Below are 11561 nucleotides of genomic sequence, written 5' to 3'. Positions count from 1 at the left end.
TCAGCTAAGGCTTTTATTGTATACATGGACTAGAATATAAAATTCAGGAGTACATCCAGTCTCTACACTTGTCAGTGAAATGATAAGAAATTTTGAGGTATTTCACATTAGCTGGTGTAGATTAGGTTTTAAAGAAAGAATCTTGTTAGTTTGCTGTGGATTTCCTGGCACTGTTCTGTGCCGCAGGGATGAGGCAGTTGGAAGATGCATTTTCCTTTCCTTAGAGCTCTCCTCTCAGCTATAATTTATTCTCATCATCCTCTGCAGTTTGGCTCTCTACCCATTCTGGAGGGAAGTGCTGGCAGGGCAGTAATCCCTCTCCTGCCCCGTATCTCTGGCAGATGGAAATCCCAGAAAGAAAAGGGGGGAAATTTTAGGTTTCCCTGCTTGAGTGATTTCCAGGGTGATTTAAGATCCAGTAAATGGCCTCTGGATTGGCAGAGCAGGTTGAGCTGCAAGAGGAAGGTCACTCCAAGTATTCCTTGTGGGAAAATTTTCTTTCTCTGATCCTGTGGGAGTGAGTGGGTGGAACTGGAAAAACCCCATAAAAAGTCACTGCATGAGCTCTGCAGATTGAATAACACAGTTATTGGCAGCATCACACTGAGTTTGAATTACCCACAGCTCCTGGGGCTGGGGACTGTGCAGGTGACAGCTTCTGCTTGGACTCCTGGCAGCAGGTTTGGTACTTCTCTTTCTTTCCTGTCTTCCTCACCTCTCCAAAAAGAGCCATTTTGTTGTAAAATCTGGTGGGGAGCTCCAGGGAGATGCAGAGAGGGATCACTAGGGAGAGAGGGAAAGGTGAGCAGAGCCTGCACAGGCTCTGAGCAGGAGGGGGCTGGGAGGGGAAGATGGAACAACCAGAGGATGGTTTTCAGCACTCCTAAAGCCTGTGGGTGACACGAGGCTGCCTTTTGAGAGGCTGCCTGGTCTCCTGCAGAGCAGAAATCCTTTCTGCAGGTTCCATCTGCTGTGGCCCAGGGCTGCAGTTGGGCTCTCCTGGCTGGGAGTGATGCATCAGTGCCTGAGAGGGGAGATGCCAGGGGAGCAGCAGTGCCTGGTCCTGCCCCCTGAGCACCCTGCACCAGTGCATGAGCTCCAGATCCTGGGGAGCAGCAAATAAAAGCAAATCCTTGCCTTTTATACCTTCCTGCACTACCCTCTGTGTCCAGCCTGAATGAGCCCTCTCAAATGAGTAATTTAAATTCAGACTTTCATACATGGTGCTCCTCTCTGGGCTTTCTGATTTTTCTTTTCCCTGCCAGTGTTCAAATTTCCTCACATACTTCACCAGTGGCCTGATGCCAAGGGATGCTCTGTGGCTGCCACTGGAAAAATGGTTCACAAGTCCACATGTGCTGATGTGCTTTTTGAGATCAGCCCTGCTGAATCTGCCAGGCACTGAGGGCCAGCTGCAGTCACTATAATCTATAGTAAAAAAAACCAAAAAACAGTGCCCACACTCAAATACTGAATATTTAGGCCTCTTGTTGTCTGTCTTTGGGGACTTGAAATCATTTCTCTCACTGATCCTTTCTCCCTGCTGATGGGTCTTTATCATTCAAGAGTGAGCTTGAAATCCTTGGAGATGTTAGCAGTGGTTTTTGCTCTGTGATTTTTGTAGTCACTACTGTGGTTTTCCTCATGGAATCCACAACGTTATATAAATTTAAACAATGTACTTCACTGATCTTTAAAAGACTTCGGAGCTGTTTGGTTTCCAGGAACCCTTGACTCTTCCAAGAAGGTTATATTGAGGTTAAATTTATCTCAGCTTATTAGTATAACCAGTTATTTACAAATCTGACAGCTCTTTTAGACATTATTTTTGAGAATATGCCTCAGCTGATTTCTTGTTTAGTAAATTCCATTCTTGCAGACATGAAAAGTCCTCCTGAGGGTGATGTGAGTACAATTTGTATCCACATACTACAATATATTTTGTAAATTCAGCTAAGCTTTCTCCAGGTCTAGTGTGTGCACTATTTAGCTTAAAGAATCTGAATTCAAGATCTGGGCTTTGTTCAGCTCAGACTTGGTCTTCCAGTAGCCAATTTTTGTTTGAATTGAGATCATTTGGATGGAAGTGCTACTCAGTATTTATATTTTTAAATCTTCATAAGGACCAAGTAGGGCCTTGTCCAACCAGCATCTCCTGGGAGGAGCAGGTGGGAATAGAGACACAAAATCTCTCCTTTGCTGGCCATTGCTTTGATTCCAGCAGCAGTCAGTAGTGATTGAAAAACATTAAATAAAGTTAAGCAGCTGTTTTATGTGGGTACCCAGGGAGAATTAAACAAGCTCTGTGCTTTTTTCCTGAATCTCCAGGAAACACCTTCACCATCATCCTGTTGCTGACAGTTTCAGGCAAGCCCAGAGCTGGACCAGAGCTGATTCTGCTCGCACTGGCTGGGGAGAGCTTGGTCAGAGAGCAGCAAAAAGAAAAATGACCCAACACTTGTGTAACTGGCTCCCAGAGTTGTGGCAAACTGCTGCCTAATCCCAGCATTAAATTTACCTAAATAATAATAGGGGTTAGTGGATTTTGCTTTTGTTCCTCACCTGGATATGACTGTTAAGTCATGAAAGTTTTAAAAGCTCATAAATTAGCAGAAGTGACAGATGAGTTCAGCAGGGTGCCCTGGATGAACTGCTGGTGTTTGAAACTGCTGAAGGGGCTTTGCAGTCAGGGCTGAGCCAGACCTCACATTCACCCCTGGACTGGTCACACAAACTTAGGGGAGAGACAGAAGGGAGGCTCTGGCTTCTGAAACTGATGCTTGAATTGCCAAAAAAATAAGGGCTGTGAGAGCCTCACAAGCTGCTGTGAGTAGTGTTCCAAAAGGATTCTTTAAATGTCAGATTCAAGTGAAACCCTCACTCATATCAGCAGCATTGGGCTCTTCCAATGCTGAGCCCAGCCTCTCCCCCAGGAAAGGCCACTCCCTGGTGAAAACGAGCTGAAAAGAAGAGTTCACTGGATGAGCTGATAAGCAGATGCTTGAGAGCAGACTTCTCTCTTCTCTGCAATGTGTACCTCAGTGTTTCTCTCCAATATGCCTTAAAAATTTTGCTTTTTGGGCGATTGCAACTTGTGATTTCTCCTGGAATAATCTAGGATGGCTGTGGTTGAAAGTCAATTTAGAAGAGCCTCTCGAAGTTATTGCAAATAAAATCAAGTGTGTTCAGTGGCTTCTTCTGCAGTCAATGTTTCCTTCAGTCCAGGGTTTCTATGGAAAAACAGGAACGTGCTGCCTTTGCAGCAAATACTTAACATGCACTAAACCTCACCTGTGTGGAGCTTTAAGAACAGGAGACAATAGAAAAAGGATCTTGAAAATAGAAAACTCACAGTGAGTTTCATTAGAGATCTCGATTACCAAACAGCACAGGATTCATTTTCTTGTCTATTTTCACCCTCCTCTGGGGATGAATGATGATTAAAGGACAGGATAATAAGCAGGGGGAGGGCGGGATGAGAACTTGGTGAGAAGCAGTTAAAATTTATAAAAAAAGAAAGAGAAGGGGAAAGGAAAACAAGTGTTTCAGTTAACTAGTCAAGATTAGCTTAGCACTGTGTCTGCTTTAAGTGACATTATGAGAAATAGATGGCTCAAAAGCAACTTCACAAGTGCTGGACTCCACAGAATTTATGTTGACAACTTAGTAAGAGTGTTCTTCTAGTACGTTTTTAAACCTCCCTGTGATGTCTTTTATATTTATCTCCTGATTTTTTTGGGGGGTAAGATTCCTGTGCAAAGGCTGCAAACCAGCATGCTCATCTTTCCCTGCCTGTTGCAGCTAAGGTAAGCAAGGAAAGACCCTTTTGTAAACAGAATTATTTGAGTAACAACCGCTCCGGTTTTGGTGCTCAACTACCGAGCGGGGCGGGGGAGTTTTGCCAAGAGGTTTTGGAGGTTTTGGCTCTGCTCGGACGGGCTTTCCCTGCCCTCGGGGCAGTGTTTGTGTCCCGCACGATCCACTCGGGACGCGGAGCTGTCCGCGGCTTTTCCCCGCTCCCTGCCCGCTGGATGCCGATGCCGGCGGCGGTGTCAGCCTCGGGGCCGGGCTGGGAGCGGCGTGGGACGCTGTCCCCGGTCCGTGCCCACCCGCGGCCGCCCAGGAGAGGGAGCCCGGCGGCCGCGGCTGCGCCGGGAGCGGGGGCTGCGCCAGGCGGGGGGCGGCGCACGGAGCGCTGCCCCGGCCGAGCCCCCAGCCCCGGCCGCTGCCCCGCCGTGCCGGCAGCGGCTCCCGAGCGTGCTCCGGGCTCTCTCCGCTGCCCCGGTGGCGGTGCCTCGCCCCGCGGCCCCTCCCGAGCATCGCCCGTCGCGGAGGAGCGGGGCCGGTACTCACGGTCCGCAGCAGCGCACCGAGCGCGGCTCGGGCAAAGTAATCCCGGCTGCGCTAAACTCCACGGGAGCCGCTCCCGGAGCCCCTGCTCTGCCTCGGGCCCCGGCTGCCCGGGACGTTGTTCCCCGGGAAGGCAGGAAAAGCTGCCCAGAAGAAGCGGCGCCCGACCGAAGATGTTAGAGGAGGCGAAGGGGGGTGGCTTTTTGGCCGCTGCGTGCCTCCATGCCTGTCATTCCCTTGTGTTAATCCTTTAGGAAGGAGTCGCCAGGCAGACAGAGCGTTCCTGGAGGGGCGATGCTGCCGAGCCCTGCCCCGGGCAGAAGGAAGCAGCCGGGAGATGCGCGGCCCGGGGCGGGCAGCGGGAGAGTGTGAGGAGCTGCCTCCGCCTGCGCCTTTCCGAGAGGGAAAAAGCATGGTGAGAGCTGGACCCGATCCCTGGAGCGCAGCCCCGCTGAGCAGGAGGTGGGATTATTCCGGAGTAGTTATGGAGAGCTATAACTTGGCAGCGGAGTGTTAAAGCGACTTGTTCTTGCTGGGAGAGGAACCCACTGCGGGCATCGCCGGCGTGGTGGCCGAGGGAAGGTCACTCGGGTCCTTCTCCTCCTCGTCTCGCCTCTTTCTTCATCCGGCAAACGACCGAGGGAAAAACTGGAAATCGGTTCTTGGCAGCGTTGGGAATACCGTGCCTTTTGCCTGGGATGATTTGCCCTGATGTGCCGCCTCAACGGGATGTACAAAGTGCGACTGGGACTGATCCGGCCAACAAAGTTTGCAGAGTGATCAGCAGGGGCCGTGGGATGGAGGGAGCTGGGCACACACCAGCAGGGTCCGTCACGCACGGTCCGACGGCACAGACCTGCTGCTCCCCTGAAAACTAACTCCTGGTGGTCCAACTCTTACTTCTCCCCTGCCAATTTGCACTTTCAGGGAAAAAAAAAACAACCCACATACACGATGCAATGCAGTGTTCCTGTGTTGGTTTTGTATATAAGATTTGCTATGCAATTCCAAAACTAAAAGAGGAGGAGAGACGGCCCTGCGTCCCAGAGCAAACAGGGAATCAGAGGTGAAAGGTAGGAGCCAGCATTTCTTGTTTAAGTCAAACTAAATTACCTGAGCTACTTCTTGCTGAAAACCTTTAAAACACACCTACTGTATGTTTATTTATTTTGTCTTGGAAATGTAAAACAGTTTGAAACAAAGTGAAGATTTGCTTTCTGATACTGCCAAGAATCAGTGCATTTTGTAACAGGAATGTAGCGAGGAGGAAGGATGGAGTGTTTCATCAGTGAGACATTTAGGGAACTAGAGAAAAGGCATCTTGTCTGATACGCCTCAGTAAATATGAAGGGCTGGTGCAGTGGGCACTGGAAACACTCGATCAATAGTCTATTTAAGTGGGAATAGATGCAAGCATGGAAAAGTGATTGCTTTGCCGTGTGTGGGGTGTGTTTGCAGAGGACGGCAGCAGAACATTTACAGGTGAGCTGTCTGAGTTAGGCTACTCCATGCAGGGGTGGTGCAGTGTGTTTCTGAAGGGATTGCTGAAAACCCTCTGTTTGTAGGGTGGACTGTGTTTGTGCATTTTCAGTTCCTGCCCACAGAGCTTTCAGGATGTTGTTCAGGATGATTCAAAGAGGGTTAGGTCTGTCTGGGGGCAAAGGGACTGTAGGAAAAGACCTTTGCTCTGTTTGGTGATGAGTAATTAATGGCCGTCTGATCTCTGTGATCTCTGCAAGGAGAGGAGTTGATGTCGTCATGAAAATCATGCTATGATTTTCCCTCAGGAGAAGCTATGACTTGGAACGACACCACTATGGACGGGGAAGGGTTGCTGGTGGAAAGGGACTCCTCTTCCTTTCGGATCCTCACGGGCTGCTTCCTCTCGCTCCTGATCCTCTCCACGCTGCTGGGGAACACGCTGGTCTGCGCAGCTGTCATTCGCTTTCGCCACCTCAGGTCCAAGGTCACCAACTTCTTTGTCATCTCCTTGGCCGTGTCAGATCTCTTAGTGGCAGTTTTGGTCATGCCTTGGAAAGCTGTGGCTGAGATCGCCGGTTTCTGGCCTTTTGGTTCATTTTGCAACATCTGGGTGGCCTTTGATATTATGTGCTCAACAGCCTCCATCTTAAACCTCTGTGTCATTAGTGTGGACAGATACTGGGCCATCTCCAGCCCGTTTAGGTACGAGAGGAAGATGACCCCCAAGGCAGCCTTCATCATGATCAGCGTGGCGTGGACTTTGTCCGTGCTGATCTCCTTCATCCCAGTGCAACTGAACTGGCACAAGGCTACAACCACGAGCTTTTTGGACTTCAATGCCAGCTTAGAAGGCGTAAGCATGGACAACTGTGATTCTAGCCTAAACAGGATGTATGCCATCTCCTCTTCTCTAATTAGCTTCTACATCCCCGTGGCCATCATGATAGTCACCTATACCAGGATATACCGGATTGCTCAGAAGCAAATCCGGCGCATCTCGGCTCTGGAGAGAGCAGCAGTGCATGCCAAGAACTGCCAGAACCCAGGTGGCAACAGGAGCAGCATGGACTGCCAGCAGCCAGAGAGCAACTTCAAAATGTCCTTCAAGAGGGAAACAAAGGTGTTAAAGACCCTCTCTGTGATCATGGGGGTGTTTGTGTGCTGCTGGTTGCCATTTTTTGTGTTGAACTGCATGATTCCCTTCTGCGAGCCCACCCAGCCCTCCAAGGGAGCAGAGGCTTTCTGCATTAATTCCACCACCTTTGATGTTTTTATATGGTTTGGATGGGCCAATTCTTCCCTCAACCCCATCATTTATGCCTTCAATGCTGATTTCCGCAAGGCATTCTCCACCTTGCTGGGCTGCTACAGGCTCTGCCCCCTGGCTGGCAATGCCATCGAGACTGTCAGCATTAACAACAACGGGGCCGTGGTTTTTTCCAGCCAACACGAGCCCAAAGGGTCCAGCCCCAAAGAGTCTAACCTGGTTTATCTGATTCCACACTCCATTATCTGCCCGGAAGAAGAACCTCTTAAAAAGGAAGATGAGGAGGGTGAACTGTCAAAGACCTTGGAGAAAATGTCTCCAGCACTGTCGGGTATCTTGGATTATGAAGCTGATGTTTCTTTGGAAAAGATCAATCCCATTACACAGAATGGGCAGCATAAAACCTGAACAGTAAGGTTTACTCAGCAAGACCTAATGGTGTATATTGTAATAATCTTTTTTGGGGAAAAAAAAAGATATACGAGATTCTTTTGGTAAGAACCTAAGCTCTAAGGGGGAAAAATGCACATTTACACCAAGCCCAGAATCAATTTTCCTGGCATTCAGAGCAGATTTAACATTTCAAACAATAAACAGAAAAAGATACTGGAAATTGGTTAAAAAAAAGGATGTTAAACTGTACTGTTCACCCTGAGGAAAATCTACAAATTTAGATACAGTGCAGTTACAAAGAAAATGTTGCTTCTTCTCTGTACAGAGAAACCAATTTCTAGGTAAAAGTGAGGCAAAAGATAAATGTTGAGTATTTAAAGATTAATGTTTACTAGAAGTTAAAAGATTGCTTTGTCTTGTGATAGTGGGTGTTAACAGGTCCTAATTAATGACTGAGGGATTGTAAAGGTAGGTAGATGCCTTCTTAAAATTATTTCTGACAAATAATTGAGCCTTATAATGAGAATGGTTATTTTTAAAGCTTTGGGAGGTAATATGTTGATACTGGTTTTATTTATTTATTGTTTTAAATTGATATTTTTCATATGTTATAACAGATCTAGCTTTATTTATGTTATTTAAGATGTTTAAATAATGGGATATTTTTGAAGTGTCATAACTGCATTTTGACCAGTCAACCAGTCAGCACTTTATTACAAGCTCTGATAGTCTGGAGAGCTGGTGAGGGGAATGGAGGAGAGTTAAGGAGCTCAGCAAGAAATGAAGGAATCAACAGAACTGATGCTGTGTGGAGTTGGTTTGCTTGTGGGCTTTTTTATTTTTAAGTGGATTTCTTTCAAAAGATAGGACCAGAGTTGACTGAGTTGCGAATTTTCTTCCCTTATAGAAATAAAAGAAATTGCTGCTATTTATTTTTAAAAAGTTTCATGTTACAGAGACTTTGCTAGAATGTCAAGTTTGTGGATCTGTAAATACCTTAAATATGACTACAACCTTAAGAAGAATCCAATTTGGGAAGGAAAGCTTCTTAGATAACAATTCTTAGTATATAGTGTTTTGTATTTATGTAAGATAAACAGCTTTCTCAGACTTTTCTTATTTCAAGTCTTGGATATCTTTTCTGAACAAACACACTGGGTTATAATGGCAGGAAGGATAACAAAATCTGGTTATCCTGCAGGACCACCTGGACCCTGCTGCCTGTCTGCTCCTCTGTCACAGTCAGAGTTAAAACCTGAGGTCCCTGGTGCTTTACCCTGGGAGCTGGGAGGACATCACAGTTTAGTGATTGCCATGTCAATACTCCAGTCAATAAAGGAATTGTGGCCTCAATACCATTTTGGATTAAAGCATTTCTAAATACGGCTGGAACTGCAGCCTCCATCTCGAAATCCTCCTGTGAACTCCAAAAAAGTTGCCAATGTTTAATTAAAAAATCCTGCTACTTTGCCACTGTCCTTCCCTGCTGCTTTCCCTCTGTAATGCCAAAAGCAATCAGTGAGCATTAGCAACAGGAACACTGGGTGTTAATATTCAGCAGCATTCAAAGGAATCCATTTCTTTTCTAAATGGGAGAAAATACCCTTTGAGCAACTTTTTCATAACATATATCAAAACAAATGTGTTGTCAGGAAAAGAGAACTGAGAGGAAAAAAAAACCTTAAAGTCTAACAAATTATATACATCCTGCATCAGGTCTGTGTATTTATGTATTGTGAATGTTTTCATAATTTTATTGCCTGTATGCTGCTTTCATACATATAATAAAATTATTTTGTGAACAGAAGGTCAAATAAAGCAATCTACATTGCATTTATTAAATACATGCTGATTTTTGGCAGTTGTATTGATTGTGTTAAAGGGACGGATGGTTCCTTTATTTTAACATTTGCCCTTATTTGGGATCACACCCATGAGGCAGATGGGAATTTCTGTTAAAAGCAGAGGAAAACCTCCTTACTAGAGACCACTGAGCCCTTGCTCCAAATTAGGATTTGAAAGCAGTAAAAGCAATTTGGAAACAGCCACTCTCCGCTTTAAATGTGTAAAGCTTGGTGGCTTTTATTTAAAAGATTAGCTTTGCCTTGGTGTAACAGCATTGTGAATTTGGTTTATAACATGCTTTATTGTTCTTCCTTTTTTCTTTTTTTCCCTCCCAAGCTGTGGAGTACTTCTCAAAGCCTGCTACAGCCCCACTGCTGTCTGTTTTTTGGAGCAAAAGGAGCCATTTCAGCAGGGAGGTGATGATGGGTGCAGCTGAGGATCCCTCTGCTCCTGGCAGCCCTTTGCTTTTGCCTCTGTCAGCAGATTCATTTTGAAATGAAGAAACAAATCTGCATGGTCCCTTCTGCCTTGAGCAACACCAGCATGACCAGCCCAGCCCCTGGGACTGGAGCTGGTGCAGGAGCTGTGGGAATGCCCAGGTCCCCCTCCCTGGCTGCTCCTGGGGTGAGTGAAGCAGCAGGTCTGAGGCAAACAGGGCATCCTGGCTGCCTCCAGCCTGTCTGGGCTCCTTTGGGAAAATTTCCTAATGCCTGATTTTTTTTGGGGATACCTTTGAGGAATTACTTCATTTCTTAAAAAGTACACAGGCCAAAGAGGAGGGTCTGTGGTTTCTTACTTACTCTCAAAACTTCCAGCAGTCTGATATAAAAGCAAAATACAAAATATGGTTTAGGGAGATCGTGTAAAGCAAGGTGCTGTTTTTGCAGGAGTTCACAGGGGATGATTTGTATTCTGTAATAAAAGTTTGCTCTGCTTGATCAGGAGCTGTCACAGAACCTCCCTGCTTGCAGAAGGATCTGAGTTTCAGGGGTCTTTGTGAAGTTTGGTGAAGTGGTGCTGCTGCTGGGAGTGTCCCCTAGGTGTGAGAGACTGGGGAGACACTTGGATGACTTTATTTTATTGTTTTAGCTCTCATTTTATTTAACTAATTTTTGCTTCTGGCTCCTTTTCCTTCCATACATTTTAAAACAACATGAATTGGCCTTGATCCTCATTTACCAACACACCCCATTTCCTCTGTTTTCCAGCCTTGCCAGCGAGTGCCTCTCTACCTGTCCTCTCTTCCTTTCCTCTCATTATTACCAGAGCCTTTCTGTTGCCTTTTTTGGCTTTATTTGCCCCATTTACCCTTTGCTTGGAAGAAAGTCCAAATTAAAATCCTTCCCCCCAGCACAGCCAAGAGTCCCCTTCCCACACCCTGCTGCCAGAAATGCCTCCCTTACCTGCTGCAGAGCCTGGACACCAGAGTCAGGGGTGGCTGGCAGGGACAGCAGCAGGCACCTGCTGACTGCTTCTCTATTTATGTGCTGAATTAATTGCCCAGAAGCTGCATACATTACCTGCTCTGTGCCTGCTCCCCAGCTGCTCAAAACCAGTGGTCTGCTGGAACTACTGGTCACACCAATGTCAGGGGGCACCCCGGGGGCTGGAGGAGTGCCAGGAGTGCCTGGCTGGGCTCTGGAGCTGATAGCAGGGAGCTGATGGATGAGGTTTGGCTGGAGCAGCCTGTGAGGATTGCTGCCCGTTCCACCCTGGCAGGCAGCTGCTGCTCTGGAGCTCATTTCTGAGAGTGTCTCCCCTGAGACAACTTTGGCTGCTTTGGTGGAACCCCTCCCCAGGAAAGTCTTTTCTCACCACGTGCTGCAGTGAGTGGCTGGGCAGAGGCAGAGCCACAGAGGAGCAGTGAAGTGCCAGGACACTGGGATGTCACTGCTGCCACCAGGATGGCCCCCACATCTGCTCCAGGGGAGTCAGGCACTCGTCTCCCTGCCCTGCTCATGCTTTCCTCCCTGCCCTGTTCATGCTTTCCTCCCTGCCCTGTTCATGCTTTTCTCCCTGCCCTGTTTGTGCTTTCCTCCCTGCCCTGTTTGTGCTTTTCTCCCTGCCCTGTTCATGCTTTCCTCCCTGCCCTGTTTGTGCTTTCCTCCCTGCCTTGCTCACACTTTTCTCCCTGCCCTGTTCACGCTTTTCTTCCTGCCCTGCTCACACTTTTCTCCCTGCCATGCTCACACTTTTCTCCCAGCCTTTCTCCCCTCCAGCAGCA

General features: G+C 47.3%; 1 protein-coding gene across 1 annotated transcript; it reads left to right on the top strand.

Moving 5' to 3' along the window:
* The first annotated feature begins 4404 nt into the window (after positions 1-4404).
* On the top strand, positions 4405-9338 carry DRD1 (dopamine receptor D1). The gene is made up of 2 exons (XM_066560246.1): positions 4405-5423; positions 6138-9338. Exon 2 carries the CDS (start codon positions 6146-6148, stop codon positions 7505-7507), a length of 1362 nt encoding a protein of 453 aa, XP_066416343.1. The 5' UTR covers positions 4405-5423; positions 6138-6145; the 3' UTR covers positions 7508-9338.
* The last annotated feature ends 2223 nt before the right edge of the window (positions 9339-11561 follow it).

This window comes from Molothrus aeneus, chromosome 15 (genome assembly GCF_037042795.1).
Source record: "Molothrus aeneus isolate 106 chromosome 15, BPBGC_Maene_1.0, whole genome shotgun sequence".
NCBI classification, from domain to species: domain Eukaryota; kingdom Metazoa; phylum Chordata; class Aves; order Passeriformes; family Icteridae; genus Molothrus; species Molothrus aeneus.
This window is presented reverse-complemented; position numbering and strand designations above follow the sequence as displayed.

Coding starts and splice junctions, on each gene's coding strand:
- DRD1 (XM_066560246.1), top strand. CDS start 6,146: ATGACTTGGAACGACACCACTATGGACGGGGAAGGGTTGCTGGTGGAA.